The 13,616-nt window shown below is 48.2% G+C and overlaps 1 protein-coding gene across 2 annotated transcripts in view; it reads right to left on the bottom strand.

The window, feature by feature from the left end:
• The window catches only part of LOC124047931 (laminin subunit gamma-3-like), a 44,440-nt gene that overhangs the window by 6,844 nt on the left and 23,980 nt on the right, over positions 1-13,616 (bottom strand). For both annotated transcript variants that reach the window (XM_046368278.1, XM_046368279.1), the window contains 2 exons: positions 8,896-9,145; positions 8,595-8,738 (listed from right to left, as the gene is read on the bottom strand). In XM_046368278.1, coding sequence (XP_046224234.1) covers positions 8,595-8,738; positions 8,896-9,145 — 394 coding nt within the window. The remainder of the gene's footprint in view (positions 1-8,594; positions 8,739-8,895; positions 9,146-13,616) is intronic.

Here is a 13,616-nt window from a genome sequence, read left to right as displayed (position 1 = left end):
GGGCGATTGGCCGACAGTGAGGGGGAAGGGATGGCCAAGAGAGTGATGGGGGCGGGAGAAACCTCTGGGTTGCTGCTGGTTTCCCCAGGCCCTCAACTTCTGTTGGGTGGGGACACACATAACAAGACTCAGGACTGGGTACAAGAGGAGGTGGGGAGTTTTTTGTTTGGAGACTCAGCCTCCCCAATCTTTTTCCAAACCAGCTGCAACACTGGGGAGGGGGAGGATTGTGGGGGTAGACCCAGGGTGCAGGGCACCCCGGAGCCAAACACTATTCCTGCATCCTGGGATGGTGTGATGGAGGAAGAGGGGGGGGGGGGGGGGGGGGGGGGGTGTCAGGATTACGGATTCTCACCGGTAGATATGGAGCAGGGGAGCATCGGGTGAGTCTCCTGCTTATGTTTTTTTCTGTCTGGGTTTAGAATTTGAGTGTATTACATGTTTTTATTTTTTTCATGGAGTCTAATTTTACTTTTGTTAGTTTAAATGTAAGGGGTTTAAGGGATTGTGTTAAGAGGAGGGCGGTTTTTAGTTATTTGGAGGGTGTGGGGTTTGATTTTTGTTTTTTACAGGAGGTTCACCTGAGGGATGGAGGGGATGTTATTAGGTTTAAGAGGGAGTGGGACAAGGGGGAGTCGGTTTGGGGTGTTGGGGGGGTGCACTCATCGGGGGTAGGGATTTTGTGTGGGCACAGGGAGGTAAAAGTGGAGGATTATTTTGTGGTAATGCAGGGGAGGGTTATAGGGGTGGATGTCACGATAAGGGATTGTAAATTTAGATTAGTGGTGGTGTATGGGCCACAGGTGGTGGCAGACAGGAGGGAGATGGTGGACTGTCTGATGCCCCTGTGTGTCACAAATATGAAATTAGTGATAGGGGAGGATTTTAATACAGATTTAGGAAGAGGGGGGGATAGCAGTGCGGGCGCCATTGCCAGGCTAATGGCTTGCCATGGTCTGGTAGATGGTGGTCTGCACACTACTCCGAAAATGGACGGTCCTACATGGCGCAACTCGAGGGGGGTTGAGCGGAGGCTCGACTATATTTTTGTACCCAGGTCCCAAGTTGTCTGGGCGGCTGTTGCCTGTTTTCTTTTCGGATCACGACGGGGTGCTCCTGCAGGTGGGGTCGCCAGTCTGCCTCTTTCGTAGAGGGTACTGGAAGCTAGATCGGGATGTGCTGGAGGAGCAGGCTTTTGTTGATGGGTTTTATGGTTTCTTTTGGAGCCTTGAGGGCCTCCGGTCCATGTGCGAGGGGGTGTTAGAGTGGTGGGAATTAGTTAAGGTGAGGATTAGGGCTTTTATAATAGGGTATTGCAAGAGGGGAAAAAAGGAGGAGAGGAGGGAGGTGGATCGTATCCAGAGGTTAATTGAACTCTAATACGAGGCAGGCAACCTCAGCGGGTCGTTTGACTGGGAGAGATCCGCAACCCTAAAGGCGCAGCTCAGGGAGTTGCAGAAGCAGAAGGCTCGAGCTTTCCTTGAGCGTGCGCATAGTGGCTTTCTAGAACATAATGAGACTTGTTCTGCTATGTTCTTTAAGTTGGTTAGAGCAAGACAGAGTAGGAAGGTAATGCATGGTGTTAGGGAAGAAAATGGTAGTATAGTTAGAGAACCAGAGGATATGGTCAGGGTGACAACTGATCATTTCCAAGGTTTATTTAAGGAAAGGGAAATAGATGTAGAGCAGGGAAATGTGTTTTTAGAACACTTGTCCAGGCGGTTGCCGGAGGACATTAGAGAAGTGATGGAGGCCCAGATCTCACTAGAAGAGGTTGAGAGCGCTCTTAGGAGGATGGGAAAAGGGAAGGTGCCTGGGATAGATGGGCTGCCGGCTGAGTTTTAACTCAAGTTTTGGGGTATACTTGGTCCAGTGGTCCTCGAAGTCTTGAAGGCCATCCTTGAGATGGGGGTCCCGGGGGGATCAATGGTTGTTGGTGTGCTGTCACTTTTATATAAGAAGGGGGAAGTAACAGACCTTGGCAACTGGTGGCCGTTGACCATGCTGTGTGTAGATTACAAGCTACTTGCAAAGGTTTTAGCAGACCCGTTGCGCACAGCCCTTCCCTACGTCGTTCATGAGGATTAGACGTGCGGGGTAGAGGGCCGCTCTATTAGATGGAACCTACAGTTAATCAGGGACTCCATCGCTTGGGTTGAAGATAGAGGTCTTCCTTTAATGGTAGCAGCGCTAGATCAGGCGAAAGCCTTCGATCGCGTGAATAGATCCTTTTTATTCAGAGTGTTAGGTCGATTAGGATTTGGGGAGAAGTTTATAGGATGGATTCGTACATTATATGTCGGAGCGGGGTGCCGAGTTAGTGTAAATAGTCACTTGGGTGACGTTTTTGACCTCTCGTCTGGGGTCAGGCAGGGGTGCCCACTCTCGGCTCTCCTCTTCGTTCTGTACATGGAGCCTCTGGGGGCTGCCATTAGGACAGACACAGGGGTGGAAGGTTTGCTGATCCCTGGAAGTGGTGGGCTGCGTGTTAAGATGACGCAGTACGGGAGCAGTTCTGAACCATGCAAAGTCTTCCGTCAAGTTTTTCGGAAGATGGTGCGGTAGAACGGATGTGCCTGGGGGGGTTTTCTCTCTGTGAGGGGGCCCTGAGGATTCTCGGGGTCCATTTTGAGACCTCCGGCTCAGCGACGCTAAACTGGAACATGCATATCGCAGTGGTACAGAGGAAGCTAGCAATGTGGAAAGCTAGGTATTTGTCTTTTATGGGCAAAGTTCTGGTCCTAAAGGTGGATGTGTTGCCGTCTCTTTTGTATTTGGCATACATCTACCCATTGCCGGCTTGTCTGAGAAGGCCTCTAGTGAAGCTTGTGTTTCAGTTTATGTGGAGTGGCAGGTGCGAGTGGTTCGCCAGGGCACGCATGATCTGTCCCATCGGGGAGGGAGGTAGGGGGGTACCACATTTCCCCCTCAAGCTGGACACAATTTTTGTTTCTTTCTTGTTAACGGAACTTGCTCAGCCAGTGATACACCCGTCCGGTTACCTCCTGCGGGTGTTTTTCTCGTATCAGGCGAGAAGCATAATGGTGTGGTCTAACACGGGTCCTCGGGCGGAACAGCTGCCGTGGCACTTTGGTCATGCGGCCAAGTGGCTGCGTGAGCACCCTGAGGTTGAAGTTGCCCGAGTAGGTTTAGATCACAGGCACCTGTACGAGGAGGTCAGAAAGGCAGGGAGTCCGGCGCCTGTAGTGGGCATCTCGGAAGTGGTCTGGGAGGGAGTGCAGGCGCGGGGTCTGGATAACAGGCTCAAGGACCTGAATTGGTTGAGCCTTCATAAGTGTTTGCCGGTACGTTCCATCTTGTACTGGTATAATTTGGTGCAATCCCCCACCTGTCTAAGATCCTCTTGTGGCAGGGAGGAGACTGTGCGCCATGTCTTTTGGGACTGTGCCTTTGCCGGAGTAGTATGGGCTAGGGCACGGGTGTTGTTAGGTTTGGTAAAGGGGGATTTTGTATTGACGTGGGCCAGGTTAGAGAGGGGTGTAGGGAGAGCGAGAGGGACGGATAGGGACAGGTTTCTGCTCTGGCTTCTCATGAGTCTCTTTAAACGGGGGCTGTGGGAAGCAAGGCAGAACATGGTGAAGACAGGGAGAGATTGGGGGGTGGAAGGGATAGTGAGGAGGGTGGAAGGAGATTTGAGGGGGAGAATGAAGAGGGATGAGAGGAAGTGGGGGCAGCATGCTGCTCGGGAGAGGTGGAAGGGGGGTTTAGGGCTGGGTGTCATTTAGATTTGTAAGAGGATACATTAGGGACGGGAAGATAGGGAGAGGAATTTTGTAGGGTGACTGGGAGGGAAGATGCTCCCCTGAGGTTTTGTTTGGGGTTTATGTATAGTTTAATTTGTTTATTTAAAATACCATTATTTGTGTATGTGTGTAAATTATGAGTTGTAAAGAATGAATGGTATTGAAGATAATAAATTATTTTTTATAAAAAATTTAAAAAACAGATAGGCTGTAATTAGTTTCACGTTCCGTTCTGTTGTTTTTGTATTTAGTTTCTGTTATTTCATGTACCGCGATTCTTTCATTAAAGTCATGAGTAACCTACACGCTGCATTTCGGTCCGACTCTCTTCTTTCAACAGACGAACGGCGTTACAGAAACACCCACCTCTCACGGACCGAGCAGTGTGTAAACTGGCAGGAGCTAAAGGAGGTAGAGGCATGGAGTATACGACGTGGGAAGAAATCGACAGGTGGGCGGCCGACCCAGAGAGAGTGCAGGCGTCCGCCTGGGATTCGATTCAGCAGTGCGAAGAGGGCTACAGGCGAATGGATTCAAAAAGGAAAACACGGCGACGCAGAGCGAAAACCGAAAGTAACCCCCAATTATTTATTGGGGGAGGGCGCAGAGAGAGAGTGGCTGAGTCAGGGTTCAGACCTGAGCCAACTCTCCCTGTTAATCGTGAAGAGCAGTTGCAGTGGGAGAGGCTGCACCACTTGGAGAATTGGACATGGGAGGAGGAATTAGACGGTAAAGGACCCTGGGCTCAGCCTGGAGAATATCGCCGTCCCAAGGAAGAAATAGAAGCGGATAAAGCGGAGAGGCGCTGGTATGAGGAGGCAGCACGGCGACGCGGTTGGAAGCCGGAAAAGCAGCCCAAAAAAATTATTGGGAGGGGGCTAGAAGGGAGTATGTTTATGCCAGGTAGGAGACCTGCGCAAACTCCCTGTGCTCACCGTTGGGCTAGAGAGACCGGGCAGGCACCGTGTTATGCTATGGAGCGCACAGTGTTTCCAGTGCGGGTGCAGAGCCAGGTGCGTCACATACCAGCCCTTCCTATTGGCCGGGCTAGAGTGGGCATCGAGCCAGGTAAGCTTGGGCAGGCTCGATGCTCAAGAGCTCCAGTGCGCCTGCACGGTCCGGTCTATCCAGAGCCACCTCCACACACCAGTCCTCCGGTAGCAGCTCCCCGCACCAGGCTTCCTGTGCGTGTCCTCGATCCAGTACCACCAGTTCCAGCACCACGCATCAGGCCTCCAGTGCGCCTCGCCTGTTCAGCGCAGCCAGCGCTTTTCTCCTCTCCTGCGCTGTCGGAGTCTCCCGCCTGTTTAGCGCTGCCAGAGCCTTTCTCCTCTCCTGTGCCGCCAGTGCTCCCAGTCTGCCCAGCGCCGCCAGTGCTCCCAGTCTGCCCAGCGCCACCAGTGCTCCCAGTCTGCCCAGCGCCGCCAGTGCTCCCAGTCTGCCCAGCGCCGCCAGTGCTCCAAGTCTGCCCAGCGCCGCCAGTGCTCCCAGTCTGCCCAGCGCCGCCAGTGCTCCCAGTCTGCCCAGCGCCGCCAGTGCTCCCAGTCTGTCCAACGCCGCCAGTGCTCCCAGTCTGCCCAGCGCCGCCAGTGCTCCCAGTCTGCCCAGCGCCGCTAGTGCTCCCAGTCTGCCCAGCACCGCCAGTGCCGCCAATCAGCCCAGCGCCGCCCAGACAACCCAGACAACCAGTCTCTTCCAGATCTGCCAGACAACCAGTCTCTTCCAGTTCCGCCAGCCAGCCAGGATTTACCGGAGCCTACTACCTGCCTGAGCTTCCTCTCAGTACTGTGCTTCCTCTCAGTACTGTGCTTCCTCTCAGTACTGGGCTTCCTCTCAGTACTGGGATTCCTCTCAGTACTGGGCTTCCTCTCAGTACTGAGCTTCCCCTCAGTCCCGGGCTGCTTCTGTCCCGAGCTGCCCCTCTGTCCCGAGCTGCCCCTCTGTCCCGAGCTGCCCCTCTGTCCCGAGCTGCCCCTCTGTCCCGAGCTGCCCCTCTGTCCCGAGATGCCCCTCTGTCCCGAGATGCCCCTCAGTCACAAGCTGCTCCTCAGTTATGTGGGGATCTGGGTAAGGAATATTAGGCCATGGTCGGCGGAGAGGGTGGATTATCCCAGGACGCGAAGGGGAGGAACAAGGACATTTATGGAGTGGGGTCCACGTCCCGAGCCAGAACCGCCACCATGGACAGACGCCCACCCGGACCCTCCCTATGTTCTTGAGGTGCGTCCGGGAGTCCGTACCTTAGAGGGGGGGTTCTCTCACGCCTTGGTCATTGTATTTTGTGTTTTTGTTATATGTTTGGGTAGGCCAGGGTGTGACATGAGTTTATATGTTGTGTTTCGTATTGGGGTTTGTATTACATTTACATTTACATTTAAGTCATTTAGCAGACGCTCTTATCCAGAGCGACTTACAAATTGGTGCATTCACCTTATGACATCCAGTGGAACAGTCACTTTACAATAGTGCATCTAAATCTTAAAGGGGGGGGTGAGAAGGATTACTTATCCTATCCTAGGTATTCCTTAAAGAGGTGGGGTTTCAGGTGTCTCCGGAAGGTGGTGATTGACTCTGCTGTCCTGGCGTCGTGAGGGAGTTTGTTCCACCATTGGGGGGCCAGAGCAGTGAACAGTTTTGACTGGGCTGAGCGGGAACTGTACTTCCTCAGTGGTAGGGAGGCGAGCAGGCCAGAGGTGGATGAACGCAGTGCCCTTGTTTGGGTGTAGGGCCTGATCAGAGCCTGGAGGTACTGAGGTGCCGTTCCCCTCACAGCTCCGTAGGCAAGCACCATGGTCTTGTAGCGGATGCGAGCTTCAACTGGAAGCCAGTGGAGAGAGCGGAGGAGCGGGGTGATGTGAGAGAACTTGGGAAGGTTGAACACCAGACGGGCTGCGGCATTCTGGATGAGTTGTAGGGGTTTAATGGCACAGGCAGGGAGCCCAGCCAACAGCGAGTTGCAGTAATCCAGACGGGAGATGACAAGTGCCTGGATTAGGACCTGCGCCACTTCCTGTGTGAGGCAGGGTCGTACTCTGCGGATGTTGTAGAGCATGAACCTACAGGAACGGGCCACCGCCTTGATGTTAGTTGAGAACGACAGGGTGTTGTCCAGGATCACTCCAAGGTTCTTAGCGCTCTGGGAGGAGGACACAATGGAGTTGTCAACCGTGATGGCGAGATCATGGAACGGGCAGTCCTTCCCCGGGAGGAAGAGCAGCTCCGTCTTGCCGAGGTTCAGCTTGAGGTGGTGATCCGTTATCCACACTGATATGTCTGCCAGACATGCAGAGATGCGATTCGCCACCTGGTCATCAGAAGGGGGAAAGGAGAATATTAATTGTGTGTCGTCTGCATAGCAATGATAGGAGAGACCATGTGAGGTTATGACAGAGCCAAGTGACTTGGTGTATAGCGAGAATAGGAGAGGGCCTAGAACAGAGCCCTGGGGGACACCAGTAGTGAGAGCGCGTGGTGAGGAGACAGATTCTCGCCACGCCACCTGGTAGGAGCGACCTGTCAGGTAGGACGCAATCCAAGCGTGGGCCGCGCCGGAGATGCCCAACTTGGAGAGGGTGGAGAGGAGGATCTGATGGTTCACAGTATCGAAGGCAGCCGATAGGTCTAGAAGGATGAGAGCAGAGGAGAGAGAGTTAGCTTTAGCAGTGCGGAGCGCCTCCATGATACAGAGAAGAGCAGTCTCAGTTGAATGACTAGTCTTGAAACCTGACTGATTTGGATCAAGAAGGTCATTCTGAGAGAGATAGCGGGAGAGCTGGCCAAGGACGGCACGTTCAAGAGTTTTGGAGAGAAAAGAAAGAAGGGATACTGGTCTGTAGTTGTTGACATCGGAGGGATCGAGTGTAGGTTTTTTCAGAAGGGGTGCAACTCTCGCTCTCTTGAAGACGGAAGGGACGTAGCCAGTGGTCAGGGATGAGTTGATGAGCGAGGTGAGGTAAGGGAGAAGGTCTCCGGAAATGGTCTGGAGAAGAGAGGAGGGGATAGGGTCAAGCGGGCAGGTTGTTGGGCGGCCGGCCGTCACAAGACGCGAGATTTGATTGGGAACCGTATTTAGGCAGCCTGAGTTTCGCTTTGTATTTCGTGGGTGTTTGTTCCAGTCTCTGTGTTGTAGTCACCAGATAGGCTGTAATTAGTTTCACGTTCCGTTCTGTTGTTTTTGTATTTAGTTTCAGTTATTTCATGTACCGCGATTCTTTCATTAAAGTCATGAGTAACCTACACGCTGCATTTCGGTCCGACTCTCTTCTGTCAACAGACGAACGCCGTTACACATACAACCCAACATTGCACAGTTATGTGCATCCTTTCAAGCACACCCTTCTCATTAACCTGTGGTGAGTTATTCACAATTTTAGTTGAGAAAATAATGTTTTATATGTAAGATGTTTACATAAAGAGCAAAATAATGAATAATTATTACATTATTATTTGTGACCTGGTCCTATAAGAGCTCTTTGTCACTTCCCACGAGTTGGGTTGTGACAAAAACTCACACATTCTTATGTTTAATGAATGTAACGTATAGTGTGTGTGTGTGGCAGGCTTACAATCATGGCAAAAACAACATTTGAGAGTGTACTGACCCTGGTGCTAGAGGGGGTATGCAGCTGGAGGTTGAATGTTTGAAGGGGTATGGCACTATAAAAGTTTGGGAACCATTGCTCTACAGGATATTGAATGGTATGTGGATTGTGTGTACATTCTATTGTCTATTTTTGTCAGTATATACTGTTTATTGCTGTCAGCAACATTTCACCAGGTCATATTCCTGGTACATGTAAATGTTAGGTGTGCAGATAAAACCCCCTCTACCTTGTAAATATCCTTTACAGCAGCCATGTTGTTGTGAGCGGTCTGTATGCGAGGCTCCATCTCCTCTCTGATCTTATTGACCAGCTCATCTTTAGACTGGACATTAAACGCCAGCTCAGCTGTCCTGTTGCTTAGCTCAACATCCTGAGGAAAGGGGAGAACAGCTGACATTCATTCATTCAGACATTCAGTCAGTAATTCAGTCAGTCAGTCAATAAGTCAGTCAGTCAGTCAGTCAGTCAGTCCATCAACTTGGGAGTACAATGAGTTCTTATTACCCCTGACCGCGGTAGCCACTGACCTCTGATTGATTGGCAGCCGGTGCGAGGCTGGGGTCTGATTGGATGTAACCCTGTGTTGGTCTGAGATCTAATTGGTTGGTTCCTGATGTGGATTTGGTCCTCCTCTGGGACAGCTCCAATAGGGAGAAGGTGAGGTTTCCTAGGGCAACCAAGACATCAGCAGACTCCTCCTCCAGAGACAATTTATTGGCTAGAGTCCTATTCACTTGGGTAGTCAGATTCTCCTTTATCTGCTGCATGTCTGCCAGTCTGAGAGAGAGAAAGAGAGATAATGAGAGAGAGCAAGAGAGAGAATGAATGAGCGAGAGAGGGGAGGGTGTTAGATCATTCAGTGTTTTGATTCCTGACACACTCGCGTGCACATACACACACACACGCACACAAACAATCAATCAATCAAATGCATTTATAAAGCCATTTTTACATCAGCCGATGTCACAAAGTGCTATATAGAAACCCAGCCTAAAACCCCAAACAGCAAGCAATGCAGATGTAGAAGCACAGTGGCTAGGAAAAACTTCCTAGAAAGGCATGAACCTAGGAAGCAACCTAGAGAGGATCCAGGCTCTGAGGGGTGGCCACACATCCTCCCACACACACCCTACTTCACACACCCTCCCACACACACCCTTCCACCCATGCACCCACCAAATTGTTCTGAAATATTACGATTAAATCCCCAGAAGCAAGCAGACTAGTGCTGGTATGAGGGTAATCCATTTCTTTTCTCCTGCCTGCTCCCATCGTGGCGTGGCGTGGCCACCAGAGGTTTTTGCATGGTTCCGTTGAGCTTTGGGGGTAATCCTCAGTTCAATCTCACGCTAGGAGATGCTGCTCCCTCCATGCTGCTCCCTCCATAAAAGCAGCCCCAGAAAGCAATTAGCTTAAAGAGGAGGGAAGAGAGCTATTCCCCTGTGGACAAATGTCTTATTTTCATAACTTCAGTGTAGCCTGGAGTTATTTAGCTAGCATTCCACTCCTTGCTTCTTCTTGTCATTGCAAAAGAGACTGTCTTTCTGCAATCTTCAAATATGAACATTCTATCATTAATGAGCTTGAGGAGATCAGAGGATTTGATCCTGATTCGATAACCCTCATAGCTATCATCCAGTCACAATGTTTATGCAAATTAGACTGATAGTATATTTTCCTAACTTAATTCATGAATTTGATTGGAAACATTCTATCATTGGGCATTCTGATGTAATACATTTACTTGTAAACATAAACATTGTGCGTGGGGAGAACAGAGGATTCCCGTTTTGTGCCATTCAAACTTCCCCTCCAGTTCATTGTGAACGCTGTAGCCTATTTTATACCCAGCAATCAAGAGCAAGGTACTATATACAGTACCAGTCAAAAGTTTGGACACACCTACTCAAGGTTTTATTTTTTATTTTTACTATTTTCTACATTGTAAAATAATAGTGAAGATATCCAAACTATGAAATAACACATATGAAATAACACACAAGTGTTAAACATGGTCTGTGGTCCCCACCTGCAGAACCACTCCTTTATTGGGGGTGTCCTGCTAATTGCTTATATTTTCCACCTGTTGTCTATTCCATTAGGCACAACAGCATGTGAAATGTATTGTAAATCAGTATTGCTTCCTAAGTGGACAGTTTGATTTCACAGAAGTGTGATTGACTTTGAGTTACATTGTGTTGTTTAAGTGTTCCCTTTATTTTTTTGAGCAGTGTATATTTCATATTTGAGATTCTTCAAAGTAGCCACACTTTGCCTTGATGACAGTTTTGCACACTTTTGACATTCTCTCAACCAGCTTAATGAGGTAGTCTCCTGTAATGCATTTCAATTAACAGGTGAGCCTTGTTAAAAGTGAATTTGTGGAATTTCTTTCCTTTTTAATGTGTTTGAGCCAATCAGTTGTGTTGTGACAAGGTAGGGGTAGTATACAGAATATAGCCCTATTTGGTAAAATACCAAGTCCATATTATGTCAAGATCAGCTCAAATAAGCAAAGAGATATGATAGTCCATCATTACTTTAAGACAAGGTCAGTCAATGCAGAACATTTCAAGAACTTTGAAAGTTCCTTCAAGTGCAATTTAAAAAAAACATCCAAACTTTTGACTGGTACTGTATACATATACAGAAGACAGAGATGTGTAAGTTAGAAGTTGGTTCATATGCTAGCCTGTTATTCCATCATTAGTATGCTAGTCTACAGTGCATTTGGAAGGTATTCAGACTTTTTCCACATTTTGTTACGTTACAGCTTTATTGTAAATTTGATAAAATATTTTTTTTCCTCATCAATCTACACACAATACTCCATAATGACAAAGGAAACACAGGTTATTAGAAATGTTTTAAATGTATGATTTGGACATGATTTGTTAAGGTACACACCTGTCTTTTTAAGATCCCACAGTTGACAGTGCATGTCAGAGCAAAAACCAAGCCATGAGGTCGAAGGAATTGTCCGTAGAGCTCCGAGACAGGATTGTGTCGAGGCACAGATCTGTGGAAGGGTACCAAAAAATGTCTGCAGCATTGAAGGTCCCCAAGAACACAGTGGCCTCCATTATTCTTAAAAACCTCTCTGGGATATTCGGTATTGTTGCGTCCCACACCGCCAACAGCCAGTGAAAGTGCAGGGCGCCAAATTCAAAACAAGACAAATCTCATAATTAAAATTCCTCAAGCATACAAGTATTTTAGACCATTTTAAGGATACAATTCTCGTTAATCCAGCCGCAGTGTCTGATTTCAAAAAGGCTTTACAGCGAAAGCACCACAAACGATTATGTTAGGTCACCACCAAGTCACAGAAAATCTCAGCCATTTTTCCAGCCAATGAGAGGAGTCACAAAAAGCAGAAATATAGATAAAATTTATCAATAACCTTTGATGATCTTCATCAGATGAAACTCATAGGACTTCATGTTACACAATACATGTATGTTTTGTTCGATAAAGTGCATATTTATATCCAAAAATCTCATTTTACATTGGCGTGTTATGTTCAGTAGATCCAAAACATGAGGTGATTTTGCAGAGCCACATCAATTCACAGAAATACTCATAATAAACATTGATAAAAGATACAACTATTACACATGGAACTTTAGGTGAACTGCATCCGCTGTGTCAGATTTAAAAAAAACTTTACGGAAAAAGCACACCATGCAATTATCTGAGACCAAAACAGCGCTCAGAGACCAAAACAGCCAAAGAGATATCCGCCATGTGGGGTGTCAACATTAGGCAGAAATAGCATTATAAATATTCACTTACCTTTGATGATGTTCATCAGAATGCACTCCCAGGAATCCCAGTTCCACAATAAATGTTTGATTTGTTCGATAAAGTTCATAATTTATGTCCAAATACCTTCCTTTGTTAGGGCATTTGGTTAAAAAAATCCAAACGCGCGTGAAAAGTCCAAAAAGTTATATTACAGGTCGTAGAAACATATCAAACTAAGTGTAGAATCAATCTTTAGGATGTTTTTAACATGAATCTTCAATAATGTTTGTCTGTAGAAAAGCAATGGAACGCAAGCTAACTTTCACATGACCGCACGTCACGAGCTCGTTGCAATCTGCAAGACACCTGGCTCAATCCCCTCTCATTCGGCCCCACCTCACAGTAGAAGCATCAAACAAGCTTCTAAAAACTGTTGACATCTAGTGGAAGTCTTAGGAAGTGCAAGATGACCAATATCTCATTGTATCTTCAATAGGGAATGAGTTGAAAAATGACCAACCTCAGATTTCCCACTTTCTCAGGTTTTCGCCTGCCATGTGAGTTCTGTTATACTCACAGACATCATTCAAACATTTTTAGAAACGTCAGATTGTTTCCCATCCAACTATACTAATTATATGCATATTCTAGCTTTTATGGCTGAGTAGCAGGCAGTTTACTGTTATTAATCCAAGCTACTCAATACTGCCCCCCAGTCACCAATAAGTTTTAAATAGAAGACGTTTGGAACCATCAAGACCTCTTTGGCCGCCCGGCCAAACTGAGCAATCGGGGGAGAAGGGCCCCAGTCAGGGAGGTGACCAATAACCAGATGGTCACTCTGACAGAGCTCCAGAGGTCCGCTGTGGAATTTGGAGAACCTTCCAGAAGGACAACCATCTCTGTAGCACTCCACCAATCAGTCCTTTATGGTAGAGTGGCCAGAATAAAGCCACTCCTCAGTAAATAGCACGACAGCCCTCTTGAAGTTTGCCATGAGGCACCTAAAGGACTCTGACTATGAGAAACAAGATTAAGAGAATCTTGTTTCTCATAGTCAGAGTCCTTTCAATCTGATGTTACCAAGATTGAACTCTTTGGCCTGAGTGCCAAGCATCACGTCTGAAGGAAACCTGGTACCATCCCTACGGTGAAGCATGGTGGTGGCAGCATCATGCTGTGGGGATGTTTTTTAACAGCAGGGACTGGGAGACTACTCAGGATTGAGGGAATGAAAACCTGCTCCAGAGTGCACAGGACCTCAGACTGGGGCGAAGGTTCTCCTTCCAACAGGACAATGACCCTAAGTACACAGCCAAGACATTTCAGAAATGGCTTTGGGACAATTCTCTGAATGTCCTTGAGTGGCCCAGCCAGAGCCCAGACTTGAACCCGATCGAACATCTCTGGAGAGACCTTTGTTTTCGCTTTGTCATTATGGGGTATTGTGTGTAGACTGATGAGGAACAAGGGGTCTGAATAATTTCCAAATGCACTGTAT

Source organism: Oncorhynchus gorbuscha, linkage group LG11 (assembly GCF_021184085.1).
Source record: "Oncorhynchus gorbuscha isolate QuinsamMale2020 ecotype Even-year linkage group LG11, OgorEven_v1.0, whole genome shotgun sequence".
In the NCBI taxonomy this organism is placed as follows: Eukaryota; Metazoa; Chordata; class Actinopteri; order Salmoniformes; family Salmonidae; genus Oncorhynchus; species Oncorhynchus gorbuscha.
The sequence above is the reverse complement of the archived record's forward strand: the minus strand, read 5'-3'. Positions and strand labels throughout refer to the sequence as shown.